At 36.9% G+C, this 22,900-nt stretch overlaps 1 protein-coding gene, 1 non-coding gene and 2 pseudogenes across 5 annotated transcripts in view; all 4 read left to right on the top strand.

Annotated features, from left to right (window-relative positions):
- Positions 1 to 22,900, top strand: part of RAB3GAP2 (RAB3 GTPase activating non-catalytic protein subunit 2) — a 98,762-nt gene that overhangs the window by 34,401 nt on the left and 41,461 nt on the right. For all 4 annotated transcript variants that reach the window (XM_072759555.1, XM_025991300.2, XM_025991299.2 and 1 more), the window contains exons 3-13: positions 589 to 712; positions 1,553 to 1,634; positions 3,523 to 3,570; positions 3,647 to 3,722; positions 4,050 to 4,151; positions 8,358 to 8,457; positions 10,311 to 10,409; positions 19,165 to 19,313; positions 20,170 to 20,249; positions 20,374 to 20,463; positions 21,771 to 21,910. In XM_072759555.1, the coding sequence (XP_072615656.1) occupies positions 589 to 712; positions 1,553 to 1,634; positions 3,523 to 3,570; positions 3,647 to 3,722; positions 4,050 to 4,151; positions 8,358 to 8,457; positions 10,311 to 10,409; positions 19,165 to 19,313; positions 20,170 to 20,249; positions 20,374 to 20,463; positions 21,771 to 21,910 (1,090 nt within the window). The remainder of the gene's footprint in view (positions 1 to 588; positions 713 to 1,552; positions 1,635 to 3,522; positions 3,571 to 3,646; positions 3,723 to 4,049; positions 4,152 to 8,357; positions 8,458 to 10,310; positions 10,410 to 19,164; positions 19,314 to 20,169; positions 20,250 to 20,373; positions 20,464 to 21,770; positions 21,911 to 22,900) is intronic.
- Positions 11,197 to 11,615, top strand: LOC112914331 (ATP synthase subunit f, mitochondrial pseudogene; annotated as a pseudogene).
- LOC112914626 (small nucleolar RNA SNORA36 family) lies at positions 12,861 to 12,992 on the top strand. The gene has a single exon (XR_003233899.2). It is a non-coding gene; the product is annotated as a small nucleolar RNA SNORA36 family (small nucleolar RNA).
- On the top strand, positions 15,753 to 19,164 carry LOC112914329 (proteasome subunit alpha type-1 pseudogene; annotated as a pseudogene).

The following is a 22,900-nucleotide window of genomic DNA, read 5'->3' as shown; positions in this document are numbered from 1 at the left end:
CAAACTGTCACTAGAAAAACATACTGATCACACTGGTTGTCTCTAGAATGAACAACTAGGAGGCTAGAGTATTAAGAGTATGAGAGAGACTTTTCAAAGACCTTTTTAGATCTCTTGAATTCTTAACAATGAAGATTTTCCTCTTTTTAATTATTTTATAAATAGTTTTTCCAATTAAAAATGAAAACACCTTTCAGTTCAAATGAAAAACTTTCAGGAGAAAGTATCACATTTATCACATATTTTTATTGATTCTACAACCATAAGCATTAGATAATTTTTTCTTTGCTGTGTAGCTGCAGATAATTTAGCTGTCTCTCTGAATTTGGATTATTCACTGAATTTAATGTCTTACTAGTCAATATGTGCTTGTGTTAAAATTTCTTGCATTAATATTTAAAACTGAGATTAGTTTGTAGTGGCTATTTTCTTTCTTGGTCATCTGTGACATGTTTTGATAAGGAATCTTACTGAGACTTTAAAAAGAAATGGGAAGATGTTGTTCCCCCTCGTCCCTCAAGGCAGATAGACTGAAATGCAATACTCTGGATATTTTTGAATACACTGTAATTGAAGTTTTATCCGCAGGAAGAAGAAGGAAATAGTTGCAAAACACAAAAAACTTCCTGGCTGCAAGATTGTGTTTTATCCCTATCTCCAACCAATGATCTTATGGTTATAGCTCGAGGGCAAAAAGCAGTTTTTCTAGTGCGTAAGTACTCTTATTCTTTTCAGTGTACTTTATTTTAATGCATAGAGTAAGACAGAAATGGATTAGGTAGAAAGAAATCATGTTACTTATGTTGTATGGATTGTATGGTGGCATTCTATAGTGTGATTCCTGTTTTGCAAAGCACTTTTTATTTGTGTGTGTTTCTCACTTTCTTTTCTTCTTTTGGTTGATCCTCTCTTTTTCTTTCTTGGCTCAGATACTTCAGCTGTGAGTCTGTTGCACTTCAGAGACCTAAGCAAGCATTGCCCAATTCTTGCAAGGGGCAGTCAGAGCTGAAAAGGCTGCTGACCCCTTTTTAGTACTAATATGAATGAAGTGATTTTCAACCATGACTTGAAAACTCATAGGACTCTAGTTTCTTATTTGAGGCATACATTTTCAGTTCATAATTTCCATTGAAGATTAAAATTAAGATTTACATATGAGATGAAAAACCTCATCAAAATCAGATCGTCTAGTAAATGGCTGTGGAATGGTCTTAAAACCAGATTTATCCTCCTATAGCATAAATCTAATAAAAAAGTAAAGATGAAAGTCATTTTATAAGTACAACAGATGGGGTGGTACGTAAGAATTAATAACTCTGTTCTGCAAGAACTAGGACATTAGATGAATTTAATTGGAGGAAGGAGAGAATAAAGGAGAGTAGCCTGGGTTGGGTTTTATAAAAATCTTTTAAAATGTCTTCAGTGTTGGTCTATAAAGAGCCCATTAATATAGAACAATTACATTCTGTATTCATTCTAAAGAGAAACCATGAAATTCATAAACCACTGTTTTAGTATACTGTAAAGTGATTTTATATGATAATTTTTTCAGCAAAATGGAAGTACAGTGATAAAGGAAAGGAAGAAATGCAATTTGCTGTTGGCTGGAGTGGTTCTTTAAATGTCGAAGAAGGGTAGGTACTAGTTAATTTTTTGTTTCTCTGTGCATTAAACGTGTATGTGAAATTGTTTGATCTCTGAGAAGTTTCACCACTGGGATATGTAGTGAATGTATATTCAACCCAACCTAGAGGTTGTAGAGCATGATTTGGTCAGCAAATTTAAGTTATGTGATTACTTTTTTTTTTTTTAACTCCTATTTGCAGGGGAGATTTAAAGAAGAATTCAGAATACCTTACTTTCTACATTTTGCCATTTCCTGTGTTCATTACTAATTTTATTTCGCCAAAAAGTCAAAGGCAGTCATTATTTTCTCTGCTTTGGTGGCATTGGCCTTGTACTTAAAGGGGACAGTGCTCCATTAATTCTTAAAACTCATAAATACTTGAGAAAGGCAAGATAGTCAATTCAGGTTTCTTAAGGACCCAGGAAGGCACTTCTCTGGTGTGATTATATGGTGGAGCTGCTACCCTGGATCCTGGAGCCAAAAACTGTTTTCACTTTAAGTTGCATGGCTGAAAGCTGCCTAATGAGAATGAGTAAGATATTTTAGACTTTGGGTTTAGATAAAAGACAACCACGGGGAAGCCCATGGTACATGCTTGGCACATTGTAGATATTCATTGGAATGTTTTCTACTCTTATCAAAACAAATGATAGTATTTCTCCTTAAGTCATTTAGTCTAAACATTTTGGCAACATTTATGTTAGAGATGCAAAGCAAACATAATGGTTCAATTACTTTAAAGACAACAAACAAAATATTAATTTTCTTCAGTGGTTGCCTAACATAATGTATGGGGCAGGAGTGTTTATAGTTTCTTGAATAAGCTGGTGATGGGTCCTGAGGGTTGACAGGTTAAATTAAAGTCAGTCAGTAGGAGTCATTTTAATTTTGAGCCTTAGTCTCTGAGCTCCTGACAGATTTTTCAAGTCCACATGTCACAAAGAGAATCTTTTAGGTAACATCCAGTGGAGCATGTGCTGAGAAATGGGTTATCTGGGGGCAATTTCTGCAAAATATCAAGGAAGAAGCCAACTAATTAAAATGCAGTTCATCCTTAGAATAATGTACTTATAGGAATATGGTTTGCCTGTAATGTGACTGACATTCCTCCCACGCTCTGCCAGTGCTTAGCTGATGCAGAGGAGAGGGGGGTAGGAAATGACTGCTCGTGATGATTTGCTGTTTCTCAGTTCTGTATATAATCAGTTGTGTACAGTAAAGTTTTGCTTTCTTTAATGCTTTTTATGACAATACAGAGTGAAAAATACTGTTTTTTATTGCCCTCAAGAGAATGTGTCTTTACCTTTTATGTGAATGATATTTTTTCTTTTTAAGAAAGAGAGCACACAGATGAGCAAGGGGGGAAGTGGGGCAGAGGGAGAAAGAGAATCTTAGTCAGGCTCCACGCTCACTGCAGAGCCCAACGTGGGGCTCAGTCTCATGACCTTGAGATTATGACCTGAGCCGAAATCAAAAGTTGGATGCTGAACCAACCCAGCCATTCAGGCACCTTTTTTTTTTTTTTTTTGAGATTGTATTTATTTATTCATGAGAGACGCACAGAGAGAGGCAGAGACACAGGCAGAGGGAGAAGCAGGCTCCCTGTGGGGAGTCTGATGCAGCACTCGATCCCAGGACCCTGGGATCATGCCCTGAGCCCAAGGCAGACACTCAGCCACTGAACCACCCAGGCATCCCACCCAGCCATCTCTTATGTAAATGATTTTCATGATTCTACTTATGGTAGAGTTTCACCATATTTTTACTTAGGCACTGAATAAAACTGGTCCGCAGAGCTCATGTTCCACTGGTTGCCCTTTAACATTAAATTATAGGGAAATAAAAGTAATTGATAAATTCATTAAATAAGCATATAATTCTGCTTTTTTTTTTAGAGAATGTGTAACCAGTGCTCTATGTATCCCACTAGCAAGCCAAAAGAGGTAAGGATAAATAAGTTATTTGTTTGCTTTGCTTTGATTTATGAGCTATTAAAATAATAAATTTTGTTGGTAACAGGAGTTCCACAGGGCGTCCTGACTGGACCTGCATTGTGGTGGGCTTTACTTCAGGTTATGTACGCTTCTACACTGAGGTGAGTGTTGTACAGTAGAGAACACCACTTGACTGGAATATCTAGTTATGCATCCCTATTATACTTGTTTGTGACTCATTACATTACCTGGTGCTTGGAAACGTGTAGTTGCTGCTTCATGGGGTGGAAGCAGGGACGGGGAAAGGTTGTGGTGGAGAGTTCTGGTAGAAGCTCTAGAGAAAAGGAGCTGTATTCTTCTGAGAGAGAGTACCTAATATCCATGGAAAACTGTTGGGAAATGACAGTCTTTACCTGGCCATGCTTGTTCAGGTCTTTTGGTAAGAAATAAGAAAACGAGCAAGGCTCTTCTCTGTGCTCCCTCCCTAGAATGGTGTGCTCTTGCTTGCACAACTTTTGAATGAAGAGCTGGTGCTACAGTTGAAATGCAGAACCTATGAAATCCCACGACATCCTGGCGTGACCGAACAGGTAGTGTAAAAGATTGTGTTCCGAGTAATAGTGGCTTTACTTTGAGGTAGTGTTTTCTCTCTTTATTGGGAAACTTAAAGCTGTCTTTGTCTTGGGGCATAGTTAGTTAGCTGTGTTGTCATATTCCAGAGATATAACCTGTTTACAACTGAGTAAAGAATCCCAGGCTTGCTTTTACTTATTTAATGAAATATCATACATTTTGTTCTACAATACAATAAAACACTTTAGTCAGAAGCCCAAAAGAGTTTCTTATTTTTGGAATTTGATAGTAACTTAAGGCACAAATGTGGTATATGTTTTTTTATTTGGATTTAGGTGTCAGAATTATACACAAAAAAGAAAAAAATTCTGACTCTATTTTTAATACTACTAGTACTACTACATTGTATTTATCTGTTTCTCAGAAAGGGGGTGAAATTTTTGTTAATAGTGGAAAATTGATTCACTGAAGATTTGGGTGGAAAATGATACAGTTTTGTATCTAAGGCTCTCCAAATGTACGGCTTTCACTTTGCAAGTGCTGTGTGAGAGTTTGATAGTCTCACAGTCAAAAAAAAAAAAAAAAAATTGTGGAGCCATGTAAACTAATATGCTCTTCTTTGGCTCACAGTATATACCATCAAATCTCTGTAAATATATGCCTTCTTTCTTTTTGCTGTCCTGTTTCCAAAAGGTTTCAGGTAAACAGATGCATGTGTTGAGTACCTATGTGGACTTAAATTGTATGAGAGATGGCCTGGAGCTATGGGGACTGGAGCTGTAGAAGAAACTTAATCTAGTAAGAGAGACTAGACTAATTCCTATTAATACCTTTGAGTGCATTAATCAGTAATACAGAGCAATACCTAGTAAATTGCTATCTTACATGGCCTGAAATAGATTCTGAATAAGTTTGGAGAAAGAGGAGCTCAATTAGAATGAGGACAGTAAAAGAAACTTTCATTGAGGAGGTGAGATTTGAATTAAGCTGCAAATAATGGTTATAGAATCTAATTAGTTGATAGGAAAAGAGGGGAAAGTATTTTAGGTAACCAGGAGAAATATAAAGGGGGATTCAAATGTAGGACTGTGTATGAAATAACAGAGAAACTTAGGTCAGTAAGTAGTGAGAAACTGTTGAATAGGCAAAGTGGCTACATTTCCATAAATTTGAAAACTGAGTAAAAAATCAGAATTGATTTAGGAGATGAGCTGAGCAACTAAAGATTTATGAGAAGGAAGTGCTGTATCAAAGGGATATTGAAGGACTCTTTCTTCAGGAGGAATTGGAGTTTTGAGAGTCTGGACTCAAGGAGGCTAGTTATCTGATTTTTTGAAGTTATCTATATCAGACATGCAGTGTTGGGACCAGACTCTATAATTGCTGTGTGGAGAAAGAGAGAGGGCCAGTCCAAAAATCATTTTACAGGAACAGTTGACAGGACTTGGTTATTGTATAGAGATGTGGAATAGTGGTGAGGAAGGTGAGTTGACTCTTAAGATACCCATGCCAAAGAGTGCCACTGACACTTCCGAAGTTGGAAGAGAGAACTGCTTTGGCAGTGAATTAGAGTTGTTAAATTTGGTTTTGGACATGTTGAATTTGAGGTGATGGTAGGAAATAAAAAGAAAGTACCAGTATGGCTGTAATGATACAGAATTCCTACACAGGCACAAAGACTAGATTGAGGAAGTTGGTTGAAGTCCTAGATAATGAATAAGTTCTCCCAAGTAAAGGATATAGGAAAATAAAACTTGAAGACTGAAAACTTAAATCTTAATAATAATCACCATCAGAAGATAGGAGAAATAAAACCACTGAAGGAAATGAAGAAGGAGCTCTTGGAAATCTAAGAAGATAATCTGTTCATTGAAGATACTTCTCAAGAGCTGTTTTCTATTAATTCTCTGGATAGTGAAGGTTCTTTAAACCCTATAAGCTTAGTTATGTCTATACTACTCTTTTTTTTTTCTTTTTTCTTTTTTTAAAGCTAGTGGGAAAAAGATCACATTTAAATACTCGCTGTTCATGAGTCAAGAAAATGTATTAGTTGAAAAATAATTTTTACTGAACATGAAGACAGAAGTCTTTGTTTTTACTCTGTATTCTACATATGCATCTTTTGATCTGATGCATAAGTTTATATATCAAAAGTATATATTTGCATCTTCTTCATTATACTTCCAGATCTGAAAGAACACAGAGCAGATTTCTTCTGATTCAATTCTGGGGGCATTGAGTATAGTAGAAGTGACAGCAGGTCATTGCAGGAGAAGATTCCAAATGGAATGTGTCTGGAATGTCAGAGAAACTCCTGTGTCTTCTGCACAAACATCTCCATCATCTAGCATAATTTTTACAGCTTTTGGACCATTGGTGTCTGTATTAGTATCTTCATTCTTCAGGAGGACTGTCTGGTTTTGGAGATAATTGACTTGCTGGTGATTAGCTCCTCCAAACCAATAAGGAGGCTCTCTCCTTGCTGTCACGGTCATTGGGCCATACAAGCTTAGCTTTGTGACCCTGTTATGTCAGCACCCATGCCAGCTCCTTTCCCCTGGCTCCTATTCCTTCTGGCCCACAAATCTCTTTTAAAAACAGAAACAGCCTATTGGTCTAGTAGGAAAAAGGGTAAGGCAGTTCTTACAAGAAGATATATAATTGGTCAAAAAGAATATGATAAAATTTTGAACGTAAATAATAACCTGAGAACTAGCAGCAACTACATTTGGATAGTTTTTCACCTTTCATATTGACAATGAAACTGTTAATGACAATATGGAGAAGCAAGCACTCTTGTGTATTGTTGGTGGAAGTGTAAACTGGCAGGTACTTTCTTGAGGGCAGTTAATAATATGGGTGAAAATTGAGAACATTCTGACCCAGAGACCCAGTTGAAGAAATTTACAGCAGTGTGAGAAGATATGCACAGGAAAATGTTTATTGCAGTGATATTTATAATAATGAAAATGTATTCATTCATTCATAAATATTTAGTTACTGCCTATTATGTGCCCAGCCCAGTTCCAACCACAGAGAATTCCTTGGGGAACCAGACACCCAGGGATTTCTCATTTCATGGGGGGTGGGGGGTAGAAACCAGAAATAGACAACTAGAGATACTAAGATGGTTCCAGTGTCTAATAGATAGTAGGAAGGAAGTAATCGTGTGGATGAGATAGTAATGAGGCAGAAGGGTGGAAGTGCTGTCTGAGTTAGAGGCTTGCGAGCAGCCTCTGGGTAGAACTATATTTGAGCTGAGAACTGAATAATCAGAAGAGTTAGGCCGGTGATGATCTGGGAGGTAAGGTCTAGGCACGTTCAGAGCTCTGAGGTGATGATGGCCTTTGTTCATTCAAGGGGCAAGGGAGGGAGAGGTGAGATGGTGTTAGAGATGGGTGCCCCATCTTGCAGGCCTGGATAAAGAGGCCAGACTTTATTGTAAGTGCAGTTAGAAGCTATGGGAGAGGCTCAGGAGAGTGGCTTGATCTGCTTTGTCTCCCAAACTAAATGTCTATCACTGGTTCACTGTGTTTTGGAACATATGATGCAGTGCTGCATAGCCACAACAAAAAATGATTGCTCACTTAAATGGAAAAATATCATTGACACATTGAGTAATAACACATTCTACTATATACTTTAATATATTGTTTGTATTTGCACAATGACTATATTTAATTTTTATGAAACTTCTACTTTTTTGTTAATCTCACCACCTGTCCTGAAAGCATTATATGTTATGTGTAAGAAGGCTCATGTTTGGGATGCCTGTGTGGCTCAGCGGTTAGTGTCTGCCTCTGGCTCAGAACGTGATCCCGGAGTTCCGGGATCAAGTCCCACATTGGGCTTCCTGCATTGGAGCCTGCTTCTCCCTCTGCCTATGTCTCTGCTTCTATCTCTCTCTGTGTGTGTGTCTCTCATGAATAAATAAATAAATAAATCTTTAAAAAAAAAAAAAAGAAGGTTTATGTTTGAGAAGAATTTTGAGTGCTTAGCCAAAAGGCATCCTGAAATTAATTTTGCATTTATTTTTACTTTTTCTCTGTTTGGTAATGTTTTATATGCTGGGTGATTGACAGTTATTTCTATTTTTCATTAATATTTTCATAATATCTTCTATTTTTCATTAATCTTGACATTCACCTCTAATACAAAGGTAGATAAGGTTATTTGGGAATGATGAAAACGTATTAGTTTCTTCTTTCTTATTTCTTGAATAGAATGAAGAGTTGAGTATCTTATATCCGGCTGCCATTGTGACTATTGATGGATTTAGCCTTTTTCAATCTCTTCGTGCTTGTCGAAATCAGGTAGCAAAAGGTAATTGTTTGACGAGATGTATCTAACTTCTAACATCTTAATTTAACTTACTTAGAGAATTAAACATGTGCTCTACATTAAAAAAGACCTCTGTACTAGATTTATGGAAAAAACTTCCTGCTACTGTAGAAATGGGGGTGTACTGTTGGATAGATTGCTGAGTAAGTAAAGGCAAGGATTGAAAATCTATACTTTCTACGTATTGGGGTGAGGGATTGCATTCCGTCTACCCATGGTATCAAATTTCTCACTAGATCAGCAGCTCTCGGGCTGGTCTACTAGAATCATGTGATTCTGCATTGCTTTCATCCTCATGAAGTTGAAGGGTACCACTTTGTGCAGGGGAAGGTTTTCTTCCTGGTAGGCAGGACTCAACAGGGAGTCAACACAAGCTTTGTTTGCTAACCTGGAATGCTTCTGAATGGACTAGAGGCCTGAACAATAGGCAACTATTGTGTGTGTGGGCAACTACATTATTTCTAGACTTAGGGGTAAAAAGTACAGAGATAATGAAGAGCTCTCACTCTTACTACTCAGAGTTTACATTCTTTGAAAGAAGACACAGAATGGAGTTGTATTTTATCAAATTCAAGATGCCATTATTTGTAGACACACTAGTATTTTATGTACCACAAAGAAGCAAAAATGCTGCCAGAGAAGAACACACTATCAAGATCCCAATTTTAGAAAAGCCTTAATTAAACCCAGTGAAAATAGCAGTACTAGTGCAGACTTCCTCCTTTTCTTCTGGGTTTGGTAGAGGGGCCTTAATGGACCTAAGACAAAATTTGTTTAGTTTGCAGATTGATGTGATTGGTAAAATCCTGAAGTTTGGGTTATGTGGGTTTTTAATAGTATATGCTTTTCTACTAGGTCAGAACTTGTTTGAATTTTTATACTAACTTTCATAATCTTTTAAATTATTTAAATTTAGCCTCAATAAGCATCATTATCTTGAGGTCATTTAAAGTAGTTATTGCTAATATATTGCCTAAAGAGACTGATAGTTTTCTGCAAGTAAGAATTCAGTCAATGAAATAAACTAGAAATAGATGATTATTATTGGTATTGTCAGCCATTTAATTTTTATTATTTTTGAATTCCTGTTTACTTTTATGTTTAAGACCATAAAGCCATTTTGTCTCCTTGGAAGTAAGTAAGCCATTTAGTGCCCTCTTATCGTAAGTTGCTCTAAAAAGAATTCTGATTGCATAGCCAAGAAGTTGTTGTGTGCAAATAAACAGTAAATTTGCTGATAAATAGGATCTTGTGCCTGAACCTGTGGCAAGAGGTGTAATATTGCTTTTTCTTTCATTACTCACTAGGAAGAAATACTGGACAGTGAGGGGTCTTTTATTAATTCTTTCTGGTGATGCTTTTGCTGTTAACATATCTTTCTATCAAGGCTGGCCTTGGTTACTTGCCTTAGAGACCTTGCTATATATATGCACTCCTGCCATGTATATCATCAGGTTTTTAGTTTTTCCCAAGTTAAGGCACTGGTAGCTATTCCCAGATTTTATCCACTGTCTTTCTCAAGGGGAAGAAATTGCTTATTTGTCACCAATTTCAGTTTGAATTCACCTTAAATTTTAGTAATAGTCTAGGGTTTTTAACAGCCTTCTCTAATTACATGAATGTTCCAAAATCTTTGTGGCAGTCAACTCACCCTTAATATTTGCATTTTTCATGTATTGTCTTGGCATGAATAAAGTTCACTTTAGCCTTGTTTATATTGTCTTGCCTCACTATTATCATTTAAATTTTAGAGTGAAAAATGAAGTTATTACAGTTTTAATGGCTTTTTATAAAACTTCATTATAGTTAAGTTTGATTTTTTTTTTCTTTAACAGCTGCAGCATCGGGCAATGAGAATATTCAACCCCCACCATTAGCTTATAAGAAATGGGGTCTCCAAGATATTGACACTATTATTGATCATGCTAGCATAGGTAAGCATTACTAGTTCACATTTTTATGGAATTTACTACTTCTGCTTTTTAATCAATGTGTCTCATTTGTTAGAAATGTACATTTATTCTTATGTGAAAAGAAAAATGCATCACTTGTAGTGAGATACTTGGAAGTTACTCCAGACTTATGGATTATCATAGGTGTATGTGTTTAAGAAGTGGTAACAGTTTTAATAATTATGTCTTCAGGAGCAATATTGAACAGTTTTAAGTCTTTCATTATTTGACTTAATTTTTTTTTTGCAGATATGTTTAATCCATGTAATTAATTACCATATAGCTCAATCTTCTAAAAATATAACCTTTTAGGATGCCTCGGTGGCTCAGTTAAGCTTCTGCCTTCTGCTCAGGTCATGATCCTGGGGTCCTGGGATAGAACCCCACATCAGGCACCCTGCTTAGTGGGGAGCCTGCTTCTCCCTCTTTCTGTGCTTTCCCTGCTTGTGTGCTCTCTCTCTCTCTGTCCAATAAATAAAATCTTTTAAAAAAATGTAACTTTTAGACCAGCAGAATATAGATAAAAATGTATCTCTCCTTGTAAGCATCTTTGAAGACTCACTCTGTTGGGGATTGGGAACGTAGAAAGGAAAAGAATGGTCTCATCAAGGAAGTGCGAGTTTAGTTGGAAGACATAAGTGAAAATAATTGCAGTACTATAGCAGTAGTCAACAAGTGGACTAGCTGGAGTGAGAGCAGAAGAGAAGCCCCTAGCACTGAGCGATGTAGGGAACCAGGAGGCTGACTTCAGTCTGAAATCGGAAGAAAGAGTAGAACTTGATCAGGAGGCAGAGCGAACACCCAGGACTCCAAGATGGCGTCGCCCGTACCAGTGAAGGAAAAGAAGCTCATGGAGGTGAAACTAGGAGAGCTGCCAGGCTGGATACTGATGCGGGATTTAACCCCTAAGGGCATTGCTGGAGCATTTCAAAGAGGTTACTACCGGTATTACAACAAGTATATCAATGTGAAGAAAGGGGGCGTTGCTGGGATTTCTATGGTGCTGGCTGCTTATGTGCTTTTCAGCTACTGTCATTCTTACAAGGAGCTCAAACATGAACGGCTACACAAGTACCACTGAAGAGGGCCCAGTGTGGAGGCACATTTGGCATTCCTGACCATGACTTTTGCCTGGCATCCTTGAATCCTTCCATTGCTTAATTCACAATTAATATCCAATAAAAGTTGACTGGTTAAAAAAAAAAAAAGAACTTGATCAGGAGAACGAGCACAGAGGTGGCAATTGAGCCAACATGTATGTGGGCTTGGGGGTGAAAGTGCATCACGTGCTGTAAAACTAATGGGTACTAAGGACAACCAGCTAGCACACATGTAAATAGGAATCAGAGTTTGAAGGGCCTATATACTATGTGGAGGAATTTAGATTTTTCTTCTAGCAACATTGAGAGCCATTGAAGAATTCTGAGCAAGAGGATGGTATTATCACTTAGCCTGTTAGAAAAATCACTTTCGTGGAAGTTTTTTAGAGGTTATACTGTAGAGGTCAAGACTAGAAACTAGGCACTGTAAGGAAGTTGTAATTATCTTGGTAAGAAGCAATCAGTTTCTGAATTAAGGTAGTAGAAATGGGGGGTAGAGAAGGAAATATTTTTTAAAAATTGTTTTTTCTGTTTATCAATATATGCTTGTTAAAAAAATTCAAATACACATAAATATATAAAGAGAAAAAGAAAAAATATCCCCTTAACCCTACCATTCAGAAATACCATTGGTATTTGGTAAACATCTTACAGACTTGTGTGTGAAATGCATTTATAATATAGATATGGTTATATGGTAATGGGTTTTCACAAATAGGATAATATCATACCAGCTATATTATAGCCCTTTTCTAATTAATCGGAAAGAGCCTTTCAATCAGTTTTGCTAAATACACATTTTTATCAGGATCCTAATAGAAGACAGATGGCACCCTTGAAATAGGACAATTGAAACACATTTTATTTATAGAGAAACTATTTAGAAAGATGTGGTGTAGGAGAACCATAAAGGATAGTACAGCATGTCAGGGCTTCTTAGCAGCCCACTGTTAACCACTCCTTGCCAGACGAGGTGAGGGCCTGGTGTGGTTCTAGAACTTGGAGATGATGAGTAGAATCAGCATCTTAAGAGCAGGTTGGCTTTTGCTCAAATGTCACAGAAAATAGGTATCCTGCCTTCAATTTCCTTTCTGTCTTTGATCTTCTGATGAGGCTTCCCATTGTCGGAATCCAAGTGGAGGTCAACATATTCTTCAACACTGGCCCCTGGGAGTGGGTGGGGAGAAAAGGAAAGAGTACGAATCTGCAGGGTTGGACAGAACATACCTGATACCCAGATCTCTTTGTTTATTGTTGCATAGTTCTCCTGTGGAATACTCTACAGTAAGCGCTTTACTGGTAGACAGTTCATCTTTACTCTTTTTGCACAAAATGCCAAAGTGTTGAGTTCAGTTCAGGGTGGCTTCCCTGTTCTGTTAATTGAACTTTGGAACATTGAAATGGGCTAGGAAAAATGATTGGATAAAAAATATTATTCTATTCATTTATCTCCTAGCCTACAAAATGATTTTTTTAAAAAAGATACAATGGACTTTATTATGCATGTACATCTTTATGTAAAGTTTTAATGAATTCATTCAACAAAGCAGTGAATACTTATTATGTCTTTGGTGCTAATTAATATTGGAGCTAGAAATAAAAGGCAGACAGGACCCTGCCCTGATGGAGCTTACATTCTGGTGATAGGGAGACACACAATAAATAATTAAACCAAATGAATAATTTGGTAATATCCAAATGTTGGTATGTGTCACGAAGAAAATAAGCAGAGGGTTTTGATGGAGAGTAAAGAGAGAGGGCACATCAGGTAGACTGGTGAAGAAAGGTTTCTCCAGGGAAGTAACATGTGATGGGTGAGAAGGAGCCAGCTATTTGAAGAGGTGTAGGAAGAACATTCTGGTCAGGGGAAACAGCAAAAACAAAGGCCTGTGGGGCCTCAAAGTCCAGAGAAACAGGAAGAAGGTCCATATGACTTGATTGTAAAGAGTAAGGGTCAGTGGAACAAGGTTAGAGATGTAGACTGGGGTCAGATCATGTAAGGCAAGGAGTTTGGATTCTATTTTAACTATAGTGGATGTCATTGATGAGTCTACGTATGGGATATTTAAAATTATCCTGCTGACCTGCTGCTTAGAGAGAGGCTTGTAAAATTTTTATTTTACTTTTTACTTTTTAGTAAAGGCAGGGAGACAAGGAGCTTGTTGTACTAGGGGAGAATGACAACTTTGCCTATGGTGGAAGCCAGTAGAGTAGGAGGGGGGTAGACAGAATTAAGATACATTTTGCAATTGGAAAAGGATGGTTATGAGAAATGACAGAAAAGAAAGATTCAAGGATTTCTTGCTTTTTTTATTTTATTTTAAGGATTTCTTATGAGTGCATGATCAGACTTTACAAAAATAAGAATAAGGAGAAGGAAGAGACTTTGAGAGGGACAGATCAGAGTTATGTTATTTTAACAGGTTAACTTGTGACACAATTACACATTCAAAGGGAGGTGTCAAGTAGGCAGACATATGTGTTTGAAGTTTAGAGAAGTCTAGATTATTGATGAAAATTTGGAATGCTTTATAGAATTCAGGAAAAGGAGAAGGTCCTTTGAATTTGACAACACAGAGCACTGCATTGAATCTGATATGAGCACTTTAGGTGGACCAGAATAAATTAGACTAAACACACTTAACATTTTTGATGCCAGTAAGAATGAAGGCTAGATTGGAGTAGGTCAAAGGAGAAATATTTCCACCCCTACTTTCAAAAATTAGAAACACAAGAACAGGAAACTGAATCAGAGCATCTCCATTTTTATATCCAGTCTTCACCTCTTCCTTAAAATTCATGCTCCTTTTCTAGCTCCTACGAAATTTGTCCACCTTGCTATCTAAACTTAACATATCCAAAAAGAATTCTCCATTTCCTCCCCAAATTTTTTCCTTCTTTTTTCTTCCGTATCATCTCTTCTTTTGTTCACACCAAAAGACTCTGAGTCACCCTTGACCTCTCTTTTTCTCATGTTTTTCATCCAAACTCCCATTTGTCTCTTTCTGCGCAGTAGACACTATGTGGCCACTGCTCATCTCCATCATTGTTAGTGCTGTGGTCTTAGCTACCATTGTGTCTTGTCTGAACTGTTGAGGAAAAAAACATTCTAACTGGTCTTTCTGCTTCCTTTCTTCCCTCCCTAAAATCTGTTCACCAGTTAGCAGCTAATATTCTTTTTGAAATGTAAGTCATGTTTTTGTCACTCTTCTGCACAAAATATTATTTATAACACCTTCCTGTCTTATTCCTGATAAAATCCAAAGGTTTTACAGAGGCATCCCAGGCTTGACATTGCCTGCTTTATAGTACATCTTTTACCTTTATCTTCTTTAGTATCCCCTCCATGTGTTCCACCATGTTAACTCTTTGTTTTCCCTTAGACACATCAAGCATTCTTCCACTTGAGAACATTTGTAATTGTTGCTCCTTCTGCCTGGAAAATTTTACCCAGCTAGCCACATGGCTTTCTCACTTCATTCAAGCCTCTGCTCAAATATTATTTTGTCAAAGATGTCTTCTGGAGCCACTATAATAGACCTAAAAAATTATCCAATGAGTTTGACTTCATGGAAATTTATTTAAGATTTAAATTAGTATTCATGTTATAATAATGGTAATATTTAATTCTTAATTTTAATAGTGGTTTAATGTTTAATAAATTATATTTAAAATTAGAATTTAGGGGAACCCCGGGTGGCGCAGCGGTTTGGCGCCTGCCTTTGGCCCAGGGCGCGATCCTGGAGACCCGGGATCGAATTCCACATCGGGCTCCCGGTGCATGGAGCCTGCTTCTCCCTCTGCCTATGTCTCTGCCTCTCTCTCTCTCTCTCTCTCTCTGTGACTATCATAAATAAATAAAAATTAAAAAAAATAAAATAAAATAAAATTAGAATTTAAAAGTACTATATTTTAATATGTATTTTTAACTATAAATTATAATTTATAATATAAATTATATTAATATTTATACTAAGGTGTTTCAAAGTGTGGAAAGGCCTCAGATGTTCAGGATATACAAAAAAAACTCACATCTAAGGAAATGTTATTACAGTAGGCAGCATGTCTCAGCAGTGAGTAATATTTACATCATTCTTAATGAAAACAGTAAATGCAAATTTAATAAAAAATTGAAATATGTGTATATTGGAAAAATATGAAGGGAGAAAGAGGGGCTTTCAATTAACTGTATCTTCATTTACCTTAAATCAATGAAATATAATGCTAAGATTAGTTACTCAGGTCCTCTAGATTCCACCCCTTATGCCGCAGTATAGACAGCAGGACAGCTCTCTATACCACCAGGATGTCGTCAGTAAGATGTAGACTGTGGAAAATGAGTGGCATGGAGGCGTCGGGGTAAGGGTCGAGGAGGACAGTAGGATTTGGGGCTGGTCTTAGATGTCCATTTGTCTGTGAGCCTTACTTTGAAACCCAGGTGCATTGTTTTTTTCTGGCAATGGTCAGCTGTTCTGCTGTAAACAGTGGAGGATGCAGAAAGTTTAGTTCATCCAGATTAGGATTTCGCCAGTTGAGTGTGTGAGAGAGAGACACACAGAGCAATTGTAGGTGTCTGCAAGAGAATGATTATGATGCAACACAAATCTAAGCCAGATAAGGGGAATGAATGCAGAAGTTACTCAGTAGTGAAAAAATAGTAGAGTTAGTGAATTGAAACTCTTGATGATATGGTGAAATTATTATAGGGCTTACTAAGTAGGATGGAAAGCCAAGAGTTGGTTGTCAAAAAGTGCTATGCTTGAAATCAAGGTTTCAGAGGTTGTACAGTTGACAACAGGATCTAGGTGTGCCTGGCACTGAAAGTAGATGACTGGAATTGTGGGAAGGGGAAGATAGTAATGGTGAGGATGGAAAGAACTGATCAGCCATCACCTCTTCAGAATAAATTAGACTAAACTCACTTAAAATTTTTGATATGTATCAGGAAATTGTCCTCTGGGTAGCTTAAAGCAATTTATACTCCCACCTGTAGTGTGTGGGAACATGAGGAAGTTATTTTAAAACAAATTTCGGCAGCGGGACCTGTGCCGGAACCATGTTTCGCAACCAGTATGGCAATGACGTCACTGTTTGGAGCCCTCAGGGCAGGATTCATCAAATTGAATATGCAATGGAAGCTGGCAAACAAGGTTCAGCCACAATTGGTCTGAAATCAAAAACCCATGCAGTGTTGGTTGCATTGAAGAGAGCACAGTCAGAGCTTGCAGCTTATCAAAAGAAAATTCTCCATGTTGATAACCATATTGGTATCTCAGTTGCGGGACTTACTGCTGATGCTAGACTGTTATGTAATTTTATGCGCCAGGAGTGTTTGGATTCCAGATTTGTATTTGACAGACCTCTTCCTGTGTCTCGTCTTGTATCTCTAATTGGAAATAGATACCAGATACCAACACAACGGTATGGCCGGAGACCATATGGTGTTGGACTGCTTATTGCTGGTTATGATGATATGGGCCCTCACATTTTCCAAACCTGTCCATCTGCCAACTATTTTGACTGTAGAGCCATGTCCATTGGAGTCCGTTCTCAATCAGCTCATACTTACTTGGAGAGACATATGTCTGGGTTTGTGGAGTGCAATTTGAATGAACTGGTTAAACATGGTCTGCGTGCCTTACGAGAGACACTTCCTGCAGAACAGGACCTAACTACAAAGAATGTTTCCATTGGAATTGTTGGTAAAGACTTGGAGTTTACGATTTATGATGATGACGATGATGTATCTCCGTTCCTGGAAGGTCTTGAAAGACCACAGAGAAAGGCACAGCCTGCTCAACCTGCTGATGAACCTGCAGAAAAGGCTGATGAACCAATGGAGCATTAAGTCACAAACCAGTCTATATGTGTATTATCAAATATGTAAGAATGCAGAAGCCCTTACTGATGACAGTAATCTATACTTTGAACCAAAAGATGCAGCGTGGTCTTCTGGTATGTTTTAGGAATCGGTCCAGATGTGTTTTTCCCAAGTAACTTGTCTGAACCGTATAATGGTCTGCATTTTTCTTTGAGAGGGTCTATATAATCATTTTCTAGAAAGTATAGTTATCTGTACTAATGTTTTTATATGAAGAACATAATGTCTTTGTGGTTTTAAAGACAACTGTGAAATAAAAATTGTTTCACCTGCCAAAAAAAATAAATAAATAAAACTTAAATTTCAATTTATGTGCCACACAATTCACCCTTTGATTTCATTCTGGTAGACTCAGACCAAACTTATACAGATTTTTATCATGTAGTGAAAATATTTTTTATGTTGAATTATGAATTCATTTATGAGCGTGAGCCACGCACTCTGATCTTTCAGAATAGTCCAACTTCTACAAGTTACTTGATCACTTTAATTCCTAAATCCAGCTAATAGTTTGCTCATGAATTCCTTGACAATATTTCCTTTCCCAGGACTCTTCTTCAGGTACAATATGTTTTTTGACCATTTGCAGGCAAAGTAGAGGCAACACCTGTATATGGAAATTAGAATAACTCATCTTCCATTCTATGATGTATTTGAGTTTAGCACTTCCCAACTGGGTATCTTCACATCCCAGATGAGTACTCGGTTACGGTATGTGTGCCTGAGTCCACATAGGTTGGAATCTTAGCAGTACATCTTTACTCCCTAGATCTCTAAGCTTATTTCCCCCTGTCTTTTTCTCCCTACCACCCTCCCTGGTGAGTTTACATGACCTTGGTTTTTCCTCTGCTGCTCCACACAGGCATGTGATCTGTGTCTGCTTTGCTCTTAGAGTCTTGGGGAAATGAAAAGTTAACTCTCCCTTAGAAAACGGTTGGGGATTTCTGGACTACAAAGTTAATGTTTGAAAGTGTTTGTGTTTGCTGTGTTAATAGGGGTATGGGAGCACAGATGCTCTCTGACCTTTTTGGTGGAAACCAAAATTTGGTAAATTAGCAACACTTTTATGGAATCCAGTATAACAGTATTTGATAAAGTTTTAAAAAATGTGATCCCCTTTGAGCCCACACTTCTGTCTATAAGAGTTTTCCACACAGACATGTAGGTGTGCAGAGACATATCAAAGATATATATTGCAGTATCATTTGTAGTGACAAAAGATGGGAAACAACCTAAATATCCATCAGTAGGTCAAATCAATTATGGTATGGTCATATAGTAGAATATTCTGAGTTATTGAGAAGAATGAGGCATGTTTCTTTGATATTTTATTAAATAAAAAAATAAGGCACACATCTGCTTACTTGGTATGTTGTCATTTATGTATGTAAAACATCTCTGATGTTTGGAGAGCAGCATTAGAGCTTGTTTCAGTTGTTGCCTCTAAGAACCAATTAATACCTGGAGATCTACAGACGGTATACTTTTTGTACTGTTTGAGTTTTGTATCATTAAAAAATTAATATTTAAATTTTGTTTTGTAGTATTTTATGGCTTAGAAAAATAGATAGCACTTTAATATCTTATGAATATTTTATGACATTGATTTTGTAGATTTTAAAAGTGACTTTTATTTGTTAAACTAAGCAGTTTGCATCTTTGAATGGAATTGTTATAAAAATCTAATGACCTAAAATGACAATGCCATTTCAGTGCGTTCAGTTCACATGTTGTTGCTGTTGTTGTTTTAAAACAGGTATTATGACTCTCTCCCCTTTTGACCAAATGAAGACTGCCTCCAACATAGGTGGATTTAATGCAGCAATTAAAAACAGTCTACCTGCCATGTCTCAGTACATCACCGTTGGGTCCAATCCATTTACTGGCTTCTTCTATGCTTTGGAGGTAAGAGTTTCATCACTGATCATGAGTAAGACCTCTCTTGGTTTCTCAACTTGTCTGCAAATTGGATATTACAAGTTAGCTTTAGAAAGATTAAGTAGTTTACATTTCTGTGTTTCAACTGAAGCTAAAATTAGTCTCTGCTGACTTCCTTCTAAATTTTTTAGGTAAACTGAGAAAGTACTAAAGTCAGTGTAAAATAGATTCTTCTATTTTGAAGAAATAGACGACTGGTTCTTGGATAGTTGATTCGTCTTTAAATATTGATGTGATAATCGGCCACTCAGGGTTATGAATGTCGGCCCACCAGGGATTTGAGTAATCAGGAATTGTAAAGCGGCCAAGTATAGTTGATGTATGTGGTGGAAATTGGTTCCTAAAATAGGGGACAGTTAGGTGCTGGACTTGCTTGTCTTTTATTTCTTGCTTAAAAAGCCCACCTTCTCAGAATTGTCTAAGCTTTCTCTTTACTTTAATAAAAAGGCATGTTAAAAAAAAAAAAAAAGAGGGGCAAGAGCCAGTTGTGTGTAGATAGGAAGTCTATGGCTTTGACAGAATAACGCCATCTTAACATCCTAGTTTACACTTTTTCAATTAAATTACAATTAAAGGAGGGAAATCCTGAACACAAAATAGCTTACTAGTGATTTTATTTCCCTACTGTAGAGTTAAAACGTTTGATTGTATCTCTGCCTCCTAAAAAAAAGATTTTATTGTATGGTCTGAAAGATGCTGAATATTTTTACTAGTCCAGACTTTACAGCTCTTCAAAACTTTTAAAAGTAAGCCCTGTTTAGAAAGTATGTTTTATGTCTTTGTCAGCCATTCAGTTTTCTCTTTCACGTGTCCTATGTTCCAGGGGAGCACACAACCATTGCTGTCTCATGTGGCACTGGCAGTCGCAAGTAAACTCACTTCTGCTTTATTTAATGCTGCCAGGTAATCCTACCACAGTTCCCTGTAAAATTATCTGTATCTTGCCCGGTTTTAACATCTGTGTTGGTAATTTGCACAGTAAAATGCTGAAAGCATTGGTTTTATTCTAAATTTTCTTTCTGTTCAGTGGTTGGCTTGGTTGGAAGAGCAAGCACGAAGAGGAAGCAGTGCAGAAGCAAAAACCAAAGGTGGAGCCAGCCACCCCATTAGCTGTAAGGCAAGTCTGTCGTGTTCTTCTCAGATTTTCTTATTTTAAAAAATGTACTGTTAAATTTATAGTCTTTCAGTGTGCTTAGTTGACTGGATATTATGAGGTTTAGGAGCTTCTATCACAATATAAAAGTCCATGAGGAGAGTGAGTCTTCCCCAGTTTGGTCACAGCTATCTCCCAGTCCTATAGTGGGTGCTCAAAAGATGTACGTGCTGAGTGTGCCTTTTTTTTTTTTTTTTTTTTTTTTAACAAACACCTATAACTTTAGCTTAGGTTGCAAGAAAATTAGTTTTGTGACAGCTGATTTTTTCTTTCAGTTTCGTTTGTCAGTAAGCTATATAAACTTTAAAAATGTGTAGTGATTTCTTTAAAAAAAACATAAAAACAAGGATTCCCATGCCTTCAAGCAGTCTTTAGAATGCAGGGTTGTGCTTTTTTGTTTACTTCAGTAGTGCTGTAGGATAGTGTATTTGTCAGGCTTTGGGGCAAGAAGGCATGATTCTTGCTTGATTTTGTTTTTAAATTATTTTTATTACCTAATAGAGAATACTATCATGAAGGGAAACAATTCTCTCCCCATTGTAGATGTTTGTCAAAGAGATCTATTAAAATTTATTGAAGATTATTCTCTAAGATTTTTTCATCTTTTTAAAATATTAGAACACCTCACATTTTCTAAATTCACTGAAGAATCAAGAAGTAGTCCAGATGGCTCTGTGCCTCCAAATAGATGTAATAATATCGGGGCACTTTGTCTCAGGGACTTGCTCTAAGCGAGCACACCTGCTTGTTTTGCGTACCTCTACTTTTATCTTACGGTTCTAGTAAGATTGGTTATAGACCAAGAACAGTTGAGAGAAAATTATTTAGAAGAGGGGGAGTTCTTTAGGCAGATACATTGGTGTCAGAAGAATATGATATCTTTCAGAAAGAAGAGATTAGAAAATCGAACTTAGACAAAAGATGCCTGTGTGGCAGCAGAGTATTCCAAAATTTAATTGGTTGTGAGGGCACTATTTCCTATGACATGACAATCAAGAAAAGATAGTTATACTTGATATTCTCTAAAAATAAAAGATTATGGATATCTGTATAGAAAATCTTTGAAATAAAATTTAGGTATTTTTATTTTATAATGCATTTTGTGTTGCAAAATGTCTGGTGTGATTAGTTAATAAACAGTAATCCGTGCAGGGCTTACAATTTTTTATTAAAAATAAATTTGGTCTATTTTGTTAATGCATTTCATGATTCTGTCAGTTTTTTCGAGATTGGAATTTGATTTGAGCTTTTTATTTTCTTTTAAATATCAGATTTGGACTTCCAGATTCTAGACGCCATGGTGAAAGTATATGTCTGTCTCCATGTAACACACTGGCAGCAGTAACAGATGATTTTGGCAGAGTGATTTTATTGGATGTAGCTAGAGGAATTGCAATACGCATGTGGAAAGGTACTTTCTTATAAAAATCCAGAAAAAAAAAGTTATTTTTTTTACCCCAGTAGTTGAGCAGTATTATCCTTCAGCTTCTAGTGGACAGCATTGCTTAATTCATTATGCTTATGCTGTCTTTTTTTTCCTTTTAACATGAACTCATGTTAGTAACACTTGATCTAGTAGTCCAATTGATCTGTCCCTTAAGTCTGATCAAATTATATAGGTACTTTTAATCTCTTCCTTGTTTACTTTTCAGTTCTTACTGTCATTGTCAAATTCCCATTGTCAAATTTCTTGCCCCTGTTAAATTCATTCCACTTCACAAGGTCATGCTTAAGTCACACGTTCTCTTCAAATCTAGAATGCTAAGTCTTTCAAACTAAAGATGTCAAAACCCATCTTTGCTGACTTGACTTCCATATCTGTATGCTTGGGTTAGTTTACTTAAATTTCTTGGTAATATGTCAGTTAGGAGTTGTAGTTAGCTGCTAATAAAAAACCCAAGTTCACGATTAATATGATATGCCCATGATATCCTCAGGAACCCAGTTTCACTTCTTGAACCTCCCCACCCACTCAAGGTTATTTTATGGTTCAGATGGCTGCTGGAGCTCCAGCCTTCTTATCTGCATTCCAGGAAGGAAGAAAGGAAGAAGAACTACCAACTGAGCCAGTCCACTTTGAAGATGATTTTTTGCCAAGCTTTTTCTGCAGTGCATTAGCTAGGACTTAGTCATATAAGTCATACCCAGCTATGAGGGAGACTTGAAAATGTCTAGGCACACTGTCAACCTGAAAAAGATAAAATCTCTTTTGACCAAGGAAGAAGGGAGAATGCATTTTTTTGAATCATCTGGAATAGTAACATGTCAGCACAGATTACTAATTAGAAATTACAGTTGTGATGCAGTCTAGTCTGTGTTCAGCAATGTGAAGAATAATGGATTGGAGGACATTAAGATACCCTGGACAGGTTGAGACCCTTATCACCTTCTTGCCAGAGAA

This window comes from Vulpes vulpes, chromosome 5 (genome assembly GCF_048418805.1).
Source record: "Vulpes vulpes isolate BD-2025 chromosome 5, VulVul3, whole genome shotgun sequence".
NCBI lineage: Eukaryota > Metazoa > Chordata > Mammalia > Carnivora > Canidae > Vulpes > Vulpes vulpes.
The sequence above is the reverse complement of the archived record's forward strand: the minus strand, read 5'-3'. Positions and strand labels throughout refer to the sequence as shown.